Raw genomic sequence first — 21,044 nt, 5'->3', positions numbered from 1 at the left:
AAGTGATCAGAAAGCCATTATCCCCCAGCTTTCTGCCCAACCCCTAAGACCACAAGGCCAGGTCAACCGCGCCCCAAACCCCAAATGTGAAGCTATTGCCCACACCCTCCTGCGTTGTAAATACGGGTGGCAGGGACCTGGAGAGACAGGAATTGCAAGAGTTAAAAGTAAAACAAAACTTGGCTGATGTTTTGGTCTCTGAGGCCCCAGTGGCAGTTGGCCAACTTGTGTTGTGGCCAAAGAGAACTTGAAAATGAAGGAATGGGAAGCATCTTAAAGGGAGAACTCATTTTGTTTTCTTCCTGGGGGAAGGGTTTTCCTTGTGTGGTTGAAGGCACTTCTCCCTCAAACAAATGGCGGGATTTCCTCACATAAAGTACCTGTCAGCATGCAAATGTAAAAACAACCCCCACCCCCCCAAAAAAAGGTTAGATGAGCAATTGCTATGTGCCAGGCACTAAGCTAAGCACTTCATATGTGACCGCTTATTCATTCCTCATAATAAATCTGAGATAGGTATTATTATTAGAATATTGATTTTAAAACTGAGAAGGACCTGAGCCAAGACTGCACAGCTAGTAAGTGAGGGGGTCAGGACTTGACCCAAGTGGTCTGGGGCTCAAGAGGCTGCCTGCCACCTCATTGATGGCTACTCTACTGCTACCTAATCTGACTGAATGAGGGGAGCATGAGGAGCAGAGACCACAGAACAGGAACACAGAAAGCGGCGGCACAGCGCAAACCACACGAGAGAACACAAGGAGAAACGAGGAAAGAGAGAAGAGGAGGCAGTGTCACGGTGCAAAATCGCACGCCGCGCAGAAAAGGACACAGCGGAGGCTCCCAGAGTAGGACAGCACTGAAGGCTATGTTGCTAAGTGAGTTCACCGAAGTCAGTAAAGGCTCTTAACAAGACAGAGCCAGTCAAAAAGGCGTACTCGAGAGCTCAGATGGGGTGAGGAGTGGTGATAAAGAGGTCCCATGTGAAGTCTCTGGCTTCTCCTGACAATGCACAAGAGCCTCATCAGCCCAGCTGCCCCGGACAGGCCCACAGTGGTGACTGGCAGTCACTAAACACAGTGGTTCAGAGATTATAGGATCGGGGCTCGGTGGTTCCACCCTGTTCTGTCACTTCCTCCTTGTGCACGTAACCTTGGGCCTCATTTTCCTTATTTATCAAATGGGACTAAGAATAACCTTCACAGGGTTATGGTGAGACATAAGTGGTATGCCATTCTATACAGCCCCTCACTCAGAGCCTGGCATACTCTTCTGTTATACATAGTAATAATAATGACTACGATTACTACCCCCTCAGGTGACCATGGCCCACTTTTCTATGAGCCCGTTTTGCCCTCAGAGACTCTACAGAGTCGTGGACTTTTGTACACTTTGGATACATGTGCCTCATATAGAGAGTTCATCTGTACTGTTGGTTTGCCTGCTTTGACGAAAGAACTTGGGATGAAAACAAGAAACACAAGGTGCAGGTAAAAAGGCAATACCTAAGGGCTGTACTTGTATTTACTGCAAAATAAATAGTATAAAGGCTCTATTTCGAGTTTATAAATAAACTTGGAGAGGATCTGCATATTTTCACACGTTTCTAAAATATGCATTTTCTTATAGTTATTGAGGCCTGAGCAGCTGTTAGTAATATTACAATCAAAAGCAGTGTTATGTCTGAACTACAACGAAGCCATTAATATGGAACCACACAGTCAAAATGACTTTATTTCTCATATGAAACAAAGGTCAGCTGATGACTGAATTGCCTCTGAAATGCTATAAAATAAAAATTCTGTGATAACTGAAACTAGGAGGTGTGCTCAATAGATTGTTAAGCAAGAAGAGGAAATAGATTTCTCAGTCTAGCATGGGAGAAGTGCATTAAGTGCTGAAGAGAGTATTGCAAGTTTCTCTGCAATATACGACACAGTTTATTAAAGTTTGCTTTAACATACAATGCCATAGAAACCTATAAAGAGTGAGAAACTGTAAGCCAATTGGATTACAAAATAATCCGAACAAAGGCATTCTGGATAATAGTTTTGTTACTTCTATAATTATCTACTCATGTTCTTTATTAGCTGGAACTTTGTATGTGAGGTATTACAGATGTTTGATAGTATTACAAGAACTGGACAGGCATCTCCTCAAATTTAGTATTTGTATGGTGAGAAGAGATAGGTGAGCATGCCATCACAGTATTACTTATTGCAAACTTTCAATTGTTGTGGTGCAGGTGATGTCACTGTTTTGCCCCTACCTGGGAATATCTTCAATCTAATTTCTCAAAGGTAAAATGTGAGACAGTATTATTTAGTGGTTCACAACATAAGTTTGAGAGAGAGATCAGTGCACAAGTCCTAAATATTTGAGCAAGTCATAAACTCTCCGATTCTCCGTTCTCTCATTGACATAATGGAGATAATGACCATGCTAGTAACCTCATAGAATAATTGTAAATGAGACAAACGCCTATGGAGAATTTAAGAACAGTTTCCAGCACATAGCAGGAGTTCAAGAAATGGTAGCTGTTTTTTACGTTAATAAATCTGAGCCCTCCTTGAACATTTCTTCCTCCTGGGGAGGGAAGTAGTTACACCTACTTGTTAAGTGAAATTATTTTGGCGTGGGGCATCTGACTTGCTCAGTTGAGTGTCTGACTTCGGCTCAGGTGATGATCTCATGGTTCGTGAATTCAAACCCTGCACTGGGCTCACTGCTGTCAGCGCAGAGGCTGCTTTATATTCTCTAGCCCCCCCTCCTTCTGTCCCTCCCCGACTCATGCTCTCTCTCTCTCTCTCTCAAAAATAAATAAACCTTTAATAAATAAATAAATAAATAAATAAACCTTTTAAAAAAGAGAGAAATTATGGCACATTTCAGGGAGAATGTTATTCTCAGTATTTCTTATTATACAACATCCAGAGACCTAGGGTTGATCTGGGGCAGCCATCTTTTGGTAAGTTCTAGGGCAGCTACCTGGAGAACAGGAAGAACTAAACTCAGTTATGAGAAACTCCAGTTGAAGAGGCGATTTAGAGGTAATGACCCTGAAGAGCTATTCCTCTCACCAATCAGCTGGGAAAACCAAGAGTTTACCATGAACAGATGTTTGTATCACATATGCACCCGCAACATCAAAATTTAAAAAGCATATTTTCACAAGCTTTGGTATGGAGAAATGGAAAAGTCTGAAGATTATTATGGTCTTGCCTCTAGATCAATGATGAATAAAAAAGACTGGAAAACTGGGGTGTCTGGGTGGCTCAGTCAGTTAAGTGTCTGACTTCAGCTCAGGTCATGATCTTGCAGTTTGTGGGTTCGAGCCCCACTTTGGGCTCTGTGTTGACAGCCTCCCTCTCTCTGCCCCTCCCCCACTCATGCACACTTTCTCTCTCTCTCTCTCTCAAAAATAAACATTAAAAATTAAAAAAAAAAGACTGTAGGGGTGGCTGGGTGGCTCGGTTGCTTACACATCCGACTTCCATTCAGGTCATGATCTCATGGTTCATGGGTTCGAGCCCCACGTCGGGCTCTGTGCTGACAGCTCACAGCCTGGAGCCTGCTTTGAATTCTGTGTATGTGTGTCTCTCTCTCTGCCCCTCTCTCTGTCTCTCTCAAAAATAAATAAGCATTAAAATTTTTTTTTTTAAAAGACTATAAAACTAACAGGAAGAAAAATCCTTCAGGGTCATAATTCAACCAGAACAGGTGCTTATACTGCAGAGTGGTTGTAGCAATGGGCTCTTTAAAGGGCTTCAAGAGAAAGGGAGGCACTCTCTTTTCTTTCAAAAAGTTTTCTTAAAGAGTCCTCCTTCAGAAGCATAACATAACAACATAGCAGTTGCCACATTGGGATTTGGTTGGCATTCATGTAGGAGATAGAGCATCAAGATTAGGAGCTTTCTAAGGAATCTGGGAGAGTCAAAGATGGATGGTATCCAAGATATGAGTGGCCAGCCCCAGAAACTACTCAGATACCAGGTCAAAAACGAAGTAAGCTGGCAGGAGTCAGGGAGCACAGATGTAGAACAGTTCTAGGCAACTAACCAAGAACACAGTCAACAGACATTTTTGGAGCACCATGTAACAAGTTCTGGGAAAGCTCACTGCATCCTATATATACAAGCATGGGGTGTGTGTAATATCAACAGTGGCCACAGCAATGATAACAATAACGATAACAATAGCTATGATCAACTGAACACAAAGGACATACAGTAGTCCGCTCTCATCCATGGGGCATACCTCCCCAAACCCCCAAGTGGATGCCTGAAACTACAGATAGTACCGAAGAAACCTGTAATTACTGTTTTCCATACATATACATACCTATGATAAATTTTAATTTATAAAGTAGGCACAGTAAGAGATTGGCAACAATAAAACTAGAGCAATTGTAAGAACATGCTATAATAAAAGCCACGTGAATGTGGTCTCTCTCTCAAAATATCTTACTGCACAATACTCTTCTTGTGATGATGTGAGATGATAAAACGTCTACGTGATGATGAAGCGAGGTGAGTGACATAAGCTCTGTAGGCTCTGTAACGTAGTGTTAGGCTACTACTGACATTCTGAAGGTCAGAAGGCAGATCATCTGTTGACTGTTTGACCTTGGGTAACTAAAACCACCAAAAGCAAACCCACAGCAAAGGGGGAACTACCATATGTTAAAAGCAAAGTGTCGTATGATGCTTACAACAATTCTAACTTACCCTCACCTTATCAGGTTAGGTCCCATATTTAAAAAGCTCTTTGAGAATCTGATTCAGTGCTTCCTTTATAGCATTTTGCTCATTTATAATCATTTATTTATCTGTATTAATTTAGTGTCTTTGTCACTATTCTGTAGGGTCCACAAGACCTGTGTTCATGTTTACTTACCATATGCACTGAACACCTAACACCTAGCACAATGTTTGGAGCCTTAATAAATACTTGCTGAAAATCTTGTAAATTCATGATAGATTAAAAAGCTAAGAAAGAAAGAAACAATCAACAAACACAACCTGAAACTCAGGTTTGCCCAAATGCAAACAGCCAGTAAGTTGCAGAGGCAGGACTTGAACCCAGGTCTGTTTTGACTTCTAAGCCTGAACACTTATCTCCTATATCGTAGAGGTAATTAGAAAAGAAAAACAGAGTCTTTGGTATAAAGAAGAATGGAACAGGAACAAGTCCCACCTACAGGAAGCTTCATATATTTTCCTCTGGGTTACGAATACATTTCAGAGAATAGATTGAGCCCCTGGAGGTAGGAGGAGGGGAGCTTCGTTATGAGAGACAGTAGGGGTCTCTTTCAATGGAATTTAGCGAAGACACAGGTTTTAATTGAAAAATTTGTGGAGAAAAATGGAACACAGAGAGGTCAACCTCTGTCAACAGCAAGATCTCTTACGTACTTCTATCTTTTCCATCTGGCTTAGAGGGAAAGAGCTTCAGTGATGAAAGCCAGCCTAATAAACTGGCTGATTCAGTATCAAAATGACTATCAAATAATTGAAACGCTTCAAAGCCATTTAAAAACAAGTACATGAGAAAAAAAGCACATGATCTATTCTAAGATTTTCATCGTTTTTACCTGCCATCATGCCTCTGAAAAAAATCTAACATCAGAACCATTTGGGTTAGAAACAGAGTTCATTCAATAGCTCAATTAAACTATCCCCTGAGCCCTCAGACCTCAGCAGTGACAGTGCTGAGTGGCTTAGGGGAAGGGCACCACAATCCCTTTCAATCTCTCTTAGCTTTCCAGAAAATTAACATAACAATTAAATAAAGTCAGAGTAGTTATTACTCAAACACAGATTCAAGACAACCTCCTCTCAAAACAACATTAAAAAAAAAAAAACCAGAAGGCCATCTGTAGCTATTCAAGTCCATCCAACATCCAAAGTAATTGTTTAAAGATGCAAATGGAAATATGACTTCTCCTTAAACCCCTCCAGTGGCTTTCCATTGCCTCCCAACCAATTCCAGATCCATTTCCATTGCCCACACAGCCCTGCTTGATCTGAATCTTGCCTTCCTTCTCTCCTGCTTCCCTCCCCTCCCTTCACTGGTCTCCAGCCACATTAGCTTTTCTTTTGTTCCTTGAGCTTTACCAAGTTCCAGGCAGTTTTTTGGCCCCAGCAGTTCTCACTCCTGAAATACTCTGCTCCCAGATCCTCTCACGTCACCTCATGAAGAAGGGTTAGCTTACATGCCTTCCCTGACCACCTAAAACAGCTTTCACCACGACTCCCACTCTTTTCATGATTCTGTCTTTTTTTTTTTTTCATTGATTTTACCACCATCTGAAATTATCTTGTTTATTCATTTGGTTTGTGAGTCTTGTTTCCTCAGAGTCGGATGCAATCTCCAGGAGAGCGAGGGTTCTAGGTGTTTTGCTCACTTGTATCTCACATCTAGAACCATGGCTAGCTCACAGCATTTCACTGCCACTGAAAAACTTCCTCTGTATCTTAGCCAAAATTCATCAAGGCAGCAAAAATCTCTACTCTTCAATCTGCCAGCGTGAAGTGGGTTGCCACAAAGATAGAAGATGGCGGAAAACACAAGAAATCCAGATTACATAATTTGATCTGGCAATTAGATTGCACGGATTAGACCTTGCTGAGATTATATACAGAACTATATTTGGTTTTGCAACTAGGCCAAGATAGATTTCATTTGAACACACTTTAAAATGCATTTTAAATTGTTCCACTGCATATTCATTATTAGAAACATTATTTTTACCCGGTTTCACAAAATTCTATGTAGCTTTTCCCATTCAAATAAATAATTCATCAAATGAGGAAAGGTGTGCATTCCTAGTATCCAGGAATGAAGAAAATCATTTGTATGCGTGAAGGGTGGAAGTTACTGAGAGAACAGTTAACTGTAGTGGGGATACATCCAGAAAGCCTTGTAATAAGAGCTGGGCATTTGAAAACTGGTTAGCACCTTCAAACTTATTTAACCTAATGTGAATTTGAAAACAGTTTCCAAGATACTCAACATAACAACAGCCCTAATATTACTTTATATTTACATGTAAATTTACTGCTTTTAAAAGTACTTTCACATATATTTTGTGCTTTGATATTTACAACCAAGTGAGAAAGGCAGGGAAACTCATTTGCAATCCCACAGATGGGAAAATTGAAGAGATGGGGACTTGCCTGAAATATACAGCCAGGACTTTCCAAGAGGACATAAAAAATCAATTCCTACCCACCTGGTAAATTTTTGGCCTCATCCTCATAGCTAATAAAGAACGGTGCCAGGAGATGTTAGAATTTTTTGAATTAAAATCAATTTCTCTTTCTACTACTTTGCTTTCTCTCCCCAGTGTTAAATGACTTGTCCAAAGTCACTCAGTTGGCTGGAGCAGTGTCAGGACTAGAACCTAATGCAGAACTCCTACCACCTCACAGGGCTATCTTATTAAATGAAAATGAAGAATTCACGACACACCACATGACTCATTAATATGAGCCATTCTAGCTCAATATACACATCAAGCTCCAGCTAACAGTCTAAATGTCTGACAACAGGGAAATCATAACATAAATTGTGATGCAATGGCATATTCCACAACCGGTAAAAATAATGCTTTTGGAGACTACTTCAGGGGGATGATAATGATAGCTAACATTTCTTGACTGATCGTTTACTCCGTGCCAAATACTGTTCTTTATGTATATTATATAACACATATATATTATATGTTATAAAAATAATAATAACTATGTACAATATATTAAGTTCATCTAATCTTATCATAGCCTTTCCAGATAGGGATTATCTCATACAGGAGAAGAAACTGAAGCACAAAGCACGTAAATGAGATGCCTAAACTGACACAGTTGGCAAGCGTACAGAGGTCAAGGGTTGCAGCCGGGAAGTTTGCTTCCAGATCCTTCCTACACTCTTAACAAATATACACACTGCCTAGGACAGTGGTTATAATCTAATGTCAATTGTGAAAGCTGTGTCTGTCTGTGTGTGTATATATACACATGTATGCATATACATTTACAGGTCAAATTGGGTTCTATGACATAAATATTGGTTTTGCATGTAAAGCTATTAAGAGCTAGCATTCATTGAGTGCTTACTTAATAAGCCAGGTAAATGCCAAGTGAAGTCCATATGTTATCTTATTTAATTTCCCCACGTCTTATGAGGAAGGTGTTATTTCACCCTCTTGACCGCTAATATCGCTGAGGCTTGAAGAGCCTCAGATTGTCCCCAAAGTCCATGTTCTACACTCGCCAAACTGCAGTTCATTATTCCATAATAATGCGATAATCGGTCATTTCAATTTCTTCTTTGTTATCTTCCTATTTTCTGAGTTTTCTACAATGAAACCTGGTCTCTCTCAAAATGAAAGCAAAACAATTAAAGCAGTCAGGCAGATTGTGTGAGATACTAGATCAACTGCACACTCCTGAACCAGAATGTGGCTCTCCGCCAGAGTGACCCTACACAGCAGATGGGTGCTCTGGGGAGAGGTGGGGACGCACAGTCCTGGGGACTGCCTGGCATCCAGGAACCATACTGGTGCCTTCAATGTTCCCAACCGAGTAACATTTCATACATCTTTACTATGGGCCAAATATTGCATATTTCCCCCCAAAATGTGATCCCTCAATAGCATTCATGCATTCACTGGATTTTTATTGAGCACTTACACATGCCACACATTAAGAATACAAAATTGAATGAGATACAGTCCTTGCTCTGGAGGAGTCCTTGGTTCTTGGGGGAGGAACAAACAAGGTAGGTATATAACAGAAAATAGCAGCTAAGATTTATTGAGAGCTTAACACTTTACCTCAAGACTGCAGCATCAACCCCTACCTGCCAGTCTGATCTATGGATTCTAGACTTGCAATGCCAGTCCCCACAATCAAGTGAACCAGTTCCTTAAAAATATCTTTCTCCCTCTGTCTCTGTCTCTCTCTTTCCTTCTCCCTCTCCCTCTCCCTCACCCTTTCCGTTTCTCCTTCTGACTCTCTCTTTCTTGCTCTCCCTCTCCCTCTTAACCTATTGGTCCTGTATCTCTGGAGAACTCACTGGCTATAAGTGCCCTTTCTGGTTTAATCCTTATGACCTCATGTGCTCAAATTACCCGTCAGAAAGTTAACTGTTATTATCACTTCCATTTTCTAGATGAGGAAGCAGGTGCATTAGCTTCCCAAGGTCACACACATGAGGTTTCACCTAGGTCATTCTGACTCCAAAGCCAGTGCTCTTAAACCTTCTGATACGTGGCTTTGAGGGGCAAGAACCGAGAGCTAACTGAGCTCAGGGAGCACCTCACTCTCAATGTGGGGGAATGTGTGAGACTTCATTGAAGAGGGGCACTTCTGTCTGACCTTGAGTGATCAGAACAGACTGCGACCTTGCAGAAAAGGGAAAGAAGAGCATATACAAGGGAAAGAGAAGGACAAGGAGCTCCCCATCTGGCTGGCACAGCGGGATATGAGCAGATAAGGCAGCCTGTGTATGAAAGTGTTATGCCGCACACCAGGGCATTTGCACTTCGTCTTAGAAGCATGGGAATAATCAAAGGCAAGTGGGGGAAAGTGATGTCTTTGATGGCTGTGAGAAGCATGGATTGGAAGCACCAAAGTCTGATCAGGGGTGGTAGCAGAGGATGAAAGGGAGAGAGCCAAGATCTTTTAGGAATGATAATCCACAGCTCTAAAGGGCCTATTGTTGTGAGGCAAGCAGGAAGGAGAAATAAGGAGTGAATCCAAACACTGACTGTGGCTTAGCTACCTGGTAGTCACAGTTCTTTGAATTGGAGGAACAAAGAGGCTAAGAAAAACTTGCTGATTAGAGTCTATAGAACAGGAGTAGGGTCCTACCTGTTATAGGGCTTGCAGACCATTTTCTACCACTGCTACCATACCTAGTGCTATGAGCAATTTTTCACATGTCATTTTTCAGTGATACACTAGGGCATCTGTAAAGGCTGACTGCACAGCGAGACCACCTAACATTCCTGTTTTAGTCATTGTTTTTCAACTTTGGGAAACTGCCCGTGGTAGGGAAAGCAATGTGATATCATCTCATGTGCCAATTCCAAACAACTGGCAGGGGCAGCCCAGTATATGATGTTGAGATAGACACTGAGATAGATGTTGAGATAGAAAAAAATGGATGAGGGGCGCCTGGGTGGCTCAGCTGGTTAAGCGTCCGACTTCGACTCAGGTCATGATCTTGCGGTTTGTGAGTTCAAGCCCCACGTCAGGCTCTGTGCTGATGGCTCAGAGCCTGGAGCCTGTTTCAGATTCTGTGTTTCCCTCTCTCTCTGACCCTCCCCCGTTCGTGCTCTGTCTCTCTCTGTCTCAAAAATAAATAAGCGTTAAAAAAAATTTTTTTTTAAAAGAAAAAAATGGATGAGATTGGTTGTGATGTCTTCCACGGTCAAGAAGCGGGTAGCGTAGCCTGTGGACATCGAGAATCGAGGATGATATAGAATATGCTAGTAATTAACAGTATGGTGAAGAGAGGAGAGAAATCTGTAGGCCTATCTGCAAAAGAGGGTGCAGCGATAATCTACTTGAGAAGTAAAACAGCAAGCAGGAATACCTAGCCCCTGAATGCTAAGAAACCACATGTAATAATCAATCTGAGAGAATGATCTGAGAAAATAACTGGCATACACACCACACTTCTGCAGATGTTTTCGTATTTATTATCTCATTTGATCCTCACAATGACCCTACGAGGTAGGGAGCCGGCATTATTCCCACCTTACAAATGGGGATGCAGAGGCCAAAGCAGTTCCAGAACTCACTCAAGGTCATAGAACTAGTCAGGAGATCCAGCCCCTTCAAGTCCTGGTTCTTCCCTCTACACAGCGCTGACTCATTGACATCAGATGCGTGAGACATGGAAGCACAGGAGAGAGCTATAAATGGCCACATTGTGTGTGTACTCAGGAGAGAGGTGGACCCTGGGGACACATTCATTTGTGTGTCTTTGGGCAGTCACCCAACCAGTCTCAGCACCTTTGAATGTGAAAGACACCATGGGTTCCAAGTCTTTGTCTATTCACATTTTTGGAATCATTAGTAAAAAAAAAAAAAAAAAAAAAAAATCAACTTTGACGTGTCCTCTTACGGAGAGAATAAAAATCCTTGGGTAAGTTATTTCATTTGGTTTTGGTTTCCTCAGCTGTAAAATGAGGTTGGACTAGATTGGTTAATCTTCAATGGCAGCACACACCATCATGTTTTCCTGATAACGGTCAAGGCTTTCACAGAATGTCAGTGAACACCGAACTGTCCTTCTCAGGGAGAAAGGGCTTTTGTTCATAGCGGGAGCCAAGCTTTTTGATAAAACGTTGTGTAGAAGGTAAGCTGTGAAAGTTTAGAGTCTGCTGGCTGGTTGATATCACATTTCCCTCCTCATCATAAAATTCTGGAAAACCAGTGAGGGTCACTGAAAGGAGCCCACTGGGATGAAACACTTCTGTGTTAGGTGACCTTCTTCAAGCTGATGGCTGATCTGAATGATCATAACCTGCTGATAAAATTACTCTGCTTAGTACTGAAGAAGGCTTTTGAAATACTGTGTCCAATCTAGTCAATCTGTTGTTTGCTTGTCAGCCAGAGACCCAGGCCAAACAATTTCAGGTGTGAGCAGGTAAGAGTCAAGCATAGTAAATAAATGCTGGTTCTGCCACTTGGTAAGATGGTCACCTTAAGCAAGTCACTTAATATCATTGGGCTCTACTTTCTTCCTATTTGAAATAAGGGTGGTAATACCTATTCTTCCTACCACACAGGGATGATGTGAGAATAAAAAGCATATGTACAACAGTGTGTGACAACATTGTACTGGACCCTAAGCTTCTGAGGACAGAGACGACAGCTGCCTTTTTTTCGCCTGTCATATTCATAGTGCCTAGAATACCTGAAACTAAGAAAAAAGCTCCTGATTTATCTGCTGAATAAATGAAGCATTTTGGAAAGTTTGAAGTGTATGCAAATGTCATATAATCTTATGACAATGTCCTAAGTGAGCACAATATTTTACTCATTATACTGTTTGTTAAAGATATGTACCATGAGTCACTCTGCATGGTTCTTTTTTAAAATCCTAAAATACTAGTCTCGATTAAAAGAAGGAGTTGATATGAACAAAAAATACAAATGATGGTCTTTTGTATATAGTCAAACATTTCTGAACTGATATGTGATTTTGATTCCGGGGTCACCCTTGTCATGGGACCATTTCTCTTGCGTGGAAACGTTCAAGCCTAAAGTTGGAGCTGAACACTCAGCTCTAACTCTGGGCTTGGAACCATGAGCTAAGGTAAGAGCGTGATATTCACCCATTTACTTTAATATGTGGAAAGAATGAGTCCAAGAAGCACCATAAAACCCGTGTCAGAATGCCAGGCTTCTGAATTCCTACCTGTCACTAGACACATGGATAACACAGGCTCATGGTGACTAATGCAAAAGGAAGCAGGCCTTACTACCACTGAAGACTCACGAGTGTCTACTTATATATATTACCCCTAAGTGCCTCTCTTGAACATCTCCCTCCCTATCCTTGCTGGTCTGCCCATATTCTAAGGCCTTTGCACATGCTCTTCCTCCTTCCACATTGGATTGCTCCTCCAAGTAATTAAATGGCTGCTCACTGCCTCTGCTCCTTCAAGTCTGTGCTTATATGGCTTCTCAGTGAGGCCATCCATTACCACCTTATTTACGATAGCAAGCCTCTCCACCCCACTCCTTCCACTACTTCCTCCATCCCCTTTCTCCACTCCATTCTTCTCCAAAGTTCTTATCCCTATCAAATGTACTCTGTGTTTCATTTTATTTCCTATCTCTCCCGCACTAAAAGGAAGGTCCACATAGGCAGGACTTTGTATCTGTTGTTCACTATTGAACCTCTAGCATGTGGAACAGGGCCGAACACCTAGTATGCATTCATATAATTCATGCGATTTCTGATGAGTACACGGCAAGTAGTTCTATGCTAGGGGCTATAGAAAAGGGTTGCATAACTGCACTTTTCTCTTCCAGTACCTTAAAGGTGCAAGACCAACTTGTAGCATACGTGCGAGGAGCAGCATTCAACAAAGGAGGAGGAGTATCCAACAAAAGGAAGATAGTAATACATTTCAATTACTTTTGTGTTAGGGACAAGTATATTTTGAGATGGGAGGAAAAGGGGTCAATCATTCAGTGTAAACCTTGGAGACAGTAAGAATGGAGACTCCAAACTATTCAATGAATGCCAGAAACTCTTAGAGCTAGAAGTTCTAGAGGTAGGCAGATCAATTCTCTTATTTTGTTTGCAAGCAAACAGAACCCCAGGAAGTTACAGTAACCTTTTCAAGGCACACAGCCAAGCAGTCACAACACTTAAGACTCAAACCCATGTCTGACTTCTGGGTCCATGCTCTTTCTACAAAAAAAATCCACTGCACAAATTCAACGACCATACTGAGTTTCCAAGAGTAATGAATTCTCTGATCAGGAATAATTTGGCATTTGAAAAACCTCCTATACCATAAGACACTGCCACTGCTTGCACAAATATATCATACAACATTACACTCATTTATATTCATTTATTTATTTAAAAATACTTTGCCAAATTCCAAGTCAAACTCTAGCTCCAGGAGCCAGGATTTTCAGATTTGGTCATAAACCAGAGAAAAGCAAAGACTGCCCAGGAAGAGAAAGATGGGGTGGAAGAATGAAAGAGGAGAGCAAAAGGCAGAAATAAAGGAGAGCAGAAGGGAGAGAGAGAAGGAAAAATATGTACAGCATATTGACAACAGTGATCCTGGGAACTTCTTTGAATGGCTGTGCTATAACTTGCCTCTTTGTATTATAAAATCATTTCTTTGGAGCTAATCACCAAAATAATTCAAGCTCATGCATATATTTTCAAATGGACTATTTCTTTTCTTTTGCTTCTCAAAATGTATTATCTGTATCTCACAATATCCCACTTCATAATACATTGCTTTTTCTCATTTCATGTTTCTTCTCCAGCAAGAAAACAAGTTTGAGCATTTATTTTTCTTACATCCACTATAATGCACCAAATAACACCTTACAAGGTACCATATGAAGTCACTGGAGTCATTTATATCTGGTTTTACTCATTTATCCAATAAATAAACACACCAAGTGTCCACTGTGTGTCAAGAACCAAAGATAAGGAGGTGAATATGATAGACCAGATTCCTGCCCTTGCGGAGCTTAGCTCTGAGAAATTCAGCCCATACACCATTAAATAATGATGAATCATAAATACATCTCTGAGGAGAGAGGGTAGACTGGGATGCACTCAGTGGCCCAGGTTGTGTGTTTGAGAGCTTGGGATGACAAGATGGTAGGGAAGCCCTCCTGAGAAGGTGGCAGTTTTGCTAGGACCACAAGAAAATCGGTCACTCCATGAACTGGCAAAATAGTGTCCTAGGCAGAGCCAAAGCCCTGAGGCAGGAAAGCATTTTTTCTAAACACTCCGAGAGTGGCAGTAAGGCATGCAATGAGCTTGGAGAGGCACAGTGGGCCAGAGTGTGCAGTCTCCAGTATGCAATGAATTTTAACAGAAATGAGAAGATAGAGGAGTTTTTCTCAACAAGGAAGTGACATGATATACGATATTTAAATAAAGACTCTAAGTATCTTTGTGACATTCTGTGGATACACTTAAATGGCATTTATGTTCCGAGAAAGGGGACTGACCCCTCTCCAAGTCTAAAGCTCCATCCCCAGGAGCCCTGTCCCTCTAAGCAAACCATTCTGTGCCCGCAGAAATATTTGGTAGTCAGCAGAGAAATCGGTTAGACCCAGCCCCTCTGCCACACACCCACTTTCTCCTTAAGGGGATCCTGCCCCCAGTTCCTGTCTATCTCCTTATTCAGTTCATTATCTTCAGGGACTTTTTCAGACACGTGAGCCCAAATCCGTTATAATCCCTTAAGCGTTTTCTCCCTTTCAACTCCTGTACCATCATCTCAGTAAATTCTCTCTCCCTTTATTAACTCCATTTGTGAGTTTCCATAATGAAATTAATCACAGTTCAACAGCAGTATATATGATAAAGTTGAATTGAGAAAAAGTAAACCACAAGTATGGAAGTAAAATTGAAGATAATTGAAAATCCAGTTTCATAAGTCTCTAAAACTTCTGAAAATATACCTAAAAACTACCTTCAAATTCTCTCTCCATCTCATTGTCCTCTAATTAGACCTTCCTTTTTACAAATAGCAACATTTAAAATTGAAAACACATTTAATTCCATGGTTCTCTTCTGGCTACTTACTGCAGTATCAGTACTCTTCTTCACACATTTCATTGCAAATATTTAGTATTTCAACTAGATAATGGGTCAATAGCCTTTGAAGGACCAGTGTGGGAATCTAATCATCATATATATCATTATCCCTATGGGAAAATTTGTTTCAAGTGAGCAATTCATAAACAAACTTTCAGGAACATAAAAGCTGTGAGCTGGTGACTTCCTGCAATTTGTTTATTTGAGACATGGATAACGTATGGGTCAAATCCAACAGAAAGATTTACCCAGTCTTCTAGAATGGTTTAGCTAAGATAATTGTTTTAAAGCTGCATATTCTTTGTAGAGATTTAAAGTTGATCTCTGGAGTTGTATGGGAACTTATGCATACAAGAAGGCCCTTTCTAACACCGAACCTTGAGGAAGGAGAGAAATTACATGAACGATAGTCCATGTATTAGAATCTCATATGCATGCTTAAGATTTTCCAAAATAACTTCACTATTTCTGGGAAATTAAGAGAATTCCCTTTAAAACTTCTTAGCTAACTAGAAAATGAATAGTTCCAGCTTGAAAATGTTTTGTTCCTTTTTGATCACATCAAAGAATTTTCCAAATAAATAAAACTCTATTTCTAGACGGAGAAAAAAAAAATCTTTACTATTATAAGGTTCATTGCAACAACAGAAGCTCAATTAATCTACAATTGTTCAAAATTGTCTAAACAATAATTTTGGAGATAAAAGGCAATAATGAGGAATTAAAAGGCATGGTCCTGTGAGTATTCATATTTAAAAAAAAGAGAGACAGAATATGCCATAAAAGAAATCAAGTCCTAGTTTTCAATTAGGTTACGATGCCCATCTTGATACAAATTTTAAAATGGTTCCTATTGAAATGTTATGAGGGGTCAAAAATATGAGCTTTGTTGTTAAATGAACTTGGGTCCAGAAAACTCTCATCTCTATTTATGAGAATTCAGGAAAAATGTGTATTATGTTTTCTGAGGTAAACACGCTGGTGGCAAAACAGCCAGGTGATGATGCTGGTTCATTGTTTTTCCTCTACAATTCAAGGAGGCAAAATAGATATAGATATAGATATAGATATAGATTAGATATAGATATAGATATAGATATAGATATAGATACAGATATGACATAATAAAGGAATCTCATTCATTTTATACCATCTATTAGGCCTTGAATTGATTTAAAAAACACAAACTTGGGTTCAAATTCCATTCTGCCATTTTTCTGCCTCAAAATATTATTTTTTATTTTTCCAATTTAGAAAAAGAACACCAAAACCACTGCATGCAGAATACACTTATTCACAGGTTATTGTGAATAGTAAATATAATAAAATTTATTAAATCAATTATATCCAGTAAGCCATTAACAATATGCTTGTTAATCTCAAAAATTGTTATACAGGATGAAACCACTGGTGCCCAAACATTTATCCTTCCAGTATAGTACCTAAGAACCTGACCATGGAACTAAAAACAAGTACTTTTGGTGCAGTTCTTCAAGACAAGGGACAACTTCCCAGGCTGCCCTACAAGTAAACAGACTTCCTAAGAAACCCTGACTTAGCTTCACTTATCTTGGAAGGGGTAGCTAAAATGGCATTTTCAAACTTTAATAATAATATGTGAAAACAACAGAATCCTTGATGAGCTGCCCAAACCACATAGACCGCATTGTAAGCTTAACCCCTGCATGTGCCTTTAAGCAAATAACTCCCTTTGCTCACCCTCCTTCCCTTCACATTCATACCATGGAAGGCTCCATATCACGTGGCATACTTTAGGAAAGACACAACTCAATACCAACCACTGCCGAAAAATAAAGACTGCAGGAATCAGTGAATCAAATATAAAATTAAAATGCATGTTTTTAAATAAAAATATTTGAAAGGAATCATGGGGCCACAAACTACTGGTAACATGTTGGAGGCCCCTGCAGAATTATTTCACTACCTTATATGACATTAGTATCACTGTGGAGGTAGTAATGTTCTTCATCTATGACCAGAATTTCTAATAGGCATTGGATGAATGGAGCTCATATCTTGTTCCATCAAAACAAGAACACAAACCTAAACTATGAGCCATTCTGAAGACTATTTGTTTACTCCTGTTTTACACAAAGTAGAGAAGTGGCTTTGAAAAGTTGCCATGGCCATGCTTTCCTGAGCAGCAGACTAACAGACTCTGGTGAATATAGAAATATATATACATACACAATGTAAATGTAGGGTCTCTCCCTTTCTTAATAATTAGTGTTGATAATGTAGTGTTAATAATGTAGTGTTGACGACTACATGTGTGTAACTCTGTGTGTGTGTGTGTGTGTGTGTGTGTGTGTGTGTGTGTATGACATGTACTAGTCGAGGAGAGACACAATTTTAACTATCTTAATGTTGGGTGACACATTCTCAGAGCCCACTGATGTTTCAGCAGAGGGCTCCCATGACAGGATTTAGGGTGACTTTAGGGGGTTCCTTATCTTTCCAAGGTTATTGTGATAGATGGAACAACCTAACTTCCTCTAGGGGTGAATTAATGGATATGGTAACTGCTATGCCACATCTTCAGAATAAGAGCTATTTGGAGGTGAAATTCTGGGATGCAGTATCAGAAACATGTATATATTGCCAAAAAGACTGGCAACTAAGTGGAAATGCTATTGCCGGGCAAATTGATTTCTGGTTAAGATTCCTACCTGCCTTTCTAAGGTCAGGAACCATTAAGATAATAAGTCTTGAAAAGCATTTAAGTAGGAACCGTGGGTAGATACAAATTATTAGTTTCATGTAAATTTTGAAGCCAATGGGAACACTTGTCCATTTCCTTTTGCAGGGATCTGATGGAAGGGATCCATAGTGTCACCTCTAATTCACAACAGTGCTAAGATAACATCCTTCATTAGATCAATCTGGCAAACCCAGAGCAATAGTGCTAATTCAGCTCCTACACACGTCTTTGTTACAGTTCTCATTTCAGTTTAGGCAGCTCAGATAAGCTTATCATAGGGCTTTGAACTGACATTCTGGGATGGCAAAATAGACAATATTTCCAGGAGAGTCATTAACGAGCATCAATAAATACAACTTCCTTCAAAAAGGACGCTTGAACTCCATAGTTTGCAAAGCAAGAAGTAAAAATGAATGATCTTCCACTCTCATGTGTAAGATTCAAACCTAATCAGAATGTATGCAGATTTCTTTTTAAGAGATACTGCAACTGAAATTTAGCTGGAGAAATACAGTACCTCTATAGACAAGATTTGTTTTTGTTTTTGTTTTTTTTCTGAAGAGGGTAATCCACCTGAGTTTAAATTGAAAAGTGTATCAGTAATACACTTTCTGTTCGTCTTGTCTTGTTATTCAAAGATTAAATTCATTTTGAATTAATGAAAATGATTTAATCTTAGAGCATTAGTAATCTCAGTTTATTTAGACCAGTATTTTAAAGAACTAGCTTGAGGCCAGGCTCCATAATAAAACGATACCCAATCTCTCTTTTAAAGCTATTTTCTAAAATCTGTGGGCCATGACTGTAGAATTCTTCACTCCCCAAGATTACATTAACAATTTTTGACGTGATAACAGAGAGAGCAAAAAGAATTCATTTCTGCCAAATTAGTGCAGGCTACACGACTGCTTTTTGAAACCATCCTCCTCTTATTCCATTTTGGTAAATTTCTAAGGAATGTTTAAAATCTGTAGGACAGACCTTGGCTTTAAGAGGTGGCCTCTCTGCCATTTTCATGGCTGATTTGAGACCCATTATGCACTCGATTCTGCATTGTGAAATCCAGGCTGGGGACAAATTTCTGCCTGTCATCTTAGGAAAGGCCAGGAGTTTTGCACCATCCTGTAGTGTGAAAACAAAATCAAAGCCGGGGTAGGGCTGCCTGCTTCTTTCTTAATCAGCTTGGTGCTTTTTTGAGGCAATCTTGGCTGTCACTATCTCAGGCTTGGAAGGGTAATTTAGCAGAACAAAATATAGTTTAAACAACATCTCCCCAGGGAAAGTTCCTTCTTATACTCAATATTGAATGCAGAAAGGTAATCAGTAAGTAATCATTTGGAGCTTGGCTAAGAATCATTGCATGGAATGCATTTAGGAAGCACAAAATTCTTTTTTTTAACCTGATAACACCCTGGACCCAGGGCTAAGAGGCGCAGATACTTTCCTCATATTGCTCATTCTGTTGCAATGGCATCCCCATATAACTATAGTTTATGGACCAAATTTGCTGCACCTCTCACCCCAACAATAAGATGTAAATTGCAGAGATAAAAATATCTTACAAAAATTAAGAAAAAAATTTTTAAACAGTTCACTGAAAATGACAGCATGGATAACTCAGTCAATGACCTCTCCTATCTAATGTCAATTTCAGAAAACAAGTTTCCATTGTAAATGTTTAATCAGTGTAGTCCCAGGAACCCAGAGCAGAAAACCTTATCTTCTCTCCCAACTTATTTGCTCTGCAAGCTCTTTCTTAGCTCTATCTCAGCTCCCTGGATGCACTTTAGTTTTTTTGTTTTGTTTTGTTTTGTTTTGTTTCCTCTCAAAAGAACTGGGAGCTCTGTAGGTTCTGAGCTAAACAGAAGCCTTGTGGTTTGATTCCATTAGTCTGAGCCCTGGTCCGCTGCAAGCAAACTGCAGCATTTCTGCTTGCAAATCCTGGCAACCAGGTTCTAGACCAGCCACCGACACAGGCTGCACGCATTCTTCAACGCTGTTCTGCCCAAACCTTGCCTGAAGCCAGTCAACCACAGCAGAAAGCATCCTACCTTCCATCATGGTGGCAGAATTGCATTCCTTAATTTCCAAGGAGTCTGAAAAACACAGGAGGATACGATTCCAGGTCCCAGCTAAGTCCTCACGACGCTGCTGCCGAGAGGTCTGCTCCGTCCACTGCTGAAGCCAAATGAGACAAATGTTAACCCCAAAGATAGGCCATGGATGCTGCTGGTGCTGCTTCACCTACAGGCTCCCAGGAAGATGCTGCGAGAGAAAGGGAGAGGAACAGCAAGCCGGCCGAGCTGCACCGCCTGCGCTGCCTCGGCCAATCCCTTCAGCTCTGGACCGCGTCACATGGTAGCCAGCCTGCATCTCCTGACACAATACCCCGGGAGAGCACACAGAACCTATTTTCCGTCCCTATTCCCCTCCACCCCCACCCCTCCCGCTTGGCACCCAACGCACAGCCCCTTCCCCACCTGGTGACGCACTTCCCCGCCCCTCCTCTTCGTCTTCTTAAGCCTATTGCAGCGGCTGGGTACCCGAGATTAATTATCAGACGCTGCCACCTTAACGGGGACTCGGGCATGAAAGGAGCACCTAAGTGGCTCTCTGCGGAGGGGATTTTTTTTTTTTTTAAGAAAAACTTAATTCCCTGCAGTCTGATGTCTTAGCTGCACACTTTTAAGCTTCCATCCCCGTCTCCTTTTGCCCTGAAGGAATTCCACATTTTCAAATGTTAATGTCTGTGGCCTCCGCACACGTCCGTGAGTCAGTCAGTCTCTCTCTCTCTCTCTCTCTCTCTCTCTCTCTCTCTCTCTCTCTCTCTCCAACCCCCCGCCTCTCTCTGTCTCTTTCAAGAGAGAAAAATCAATCCGGCTGACGTCACATTATAAGCAATTATCCCCAAAAGGATGATGCAGAAGAAATTTCATCCCAGCTGCCTTCAACAGAGCCAGGGAATTAATCGCGCATGACATGCCCAAGGGCTGGG

At 40.7% G+C, this 21,044-nt stretch overlaps 1 protein-coding gene across 1 annotated transcript in view; it reads right to left on the bottom strand.

Moving 5' to 3' along the window:
- SGIP1 (SH3GL interacting endocytic adaptor 1) overlaps nucleotides 1-20,425 on the bottom strand; it is a 204,535-nt gene extending 184,110 nt beyond the window's left edge. Inside the window, 1 exon segment of the mRNA XM_019837194.3 lies at nucleotides 20,101-20,425. Coding sequence (XP_019692753.2) covers nucleotides 20,101-20,110 — 10 coding nt within the window. The 5' untranslated portion in view covers nucleotides 20,111-20,425.
- Between the last annotated feature and the right edge of the window lie 619 nt (nucleotides 20,426-21,044).

This window comes from Felis catus, chromosome C1 (assembly GCF_018350175.1).
Source record: "Felis catus isolate Fca126 chromosome C1, F.catus_Fca126_mat1.0, whole genome shotgun sequence".
Taxonomy (NCBI): domain Eukaryota; kingdom Metazoa; phylum Chordata; class Mammalia; order Carnivora; family Felidae; genus Felis; species Felis catus.
Note: the sequence above shows the minus strand (reverse complement) of the source record. Positions and strands in the feature narration are given on the sequence as shown.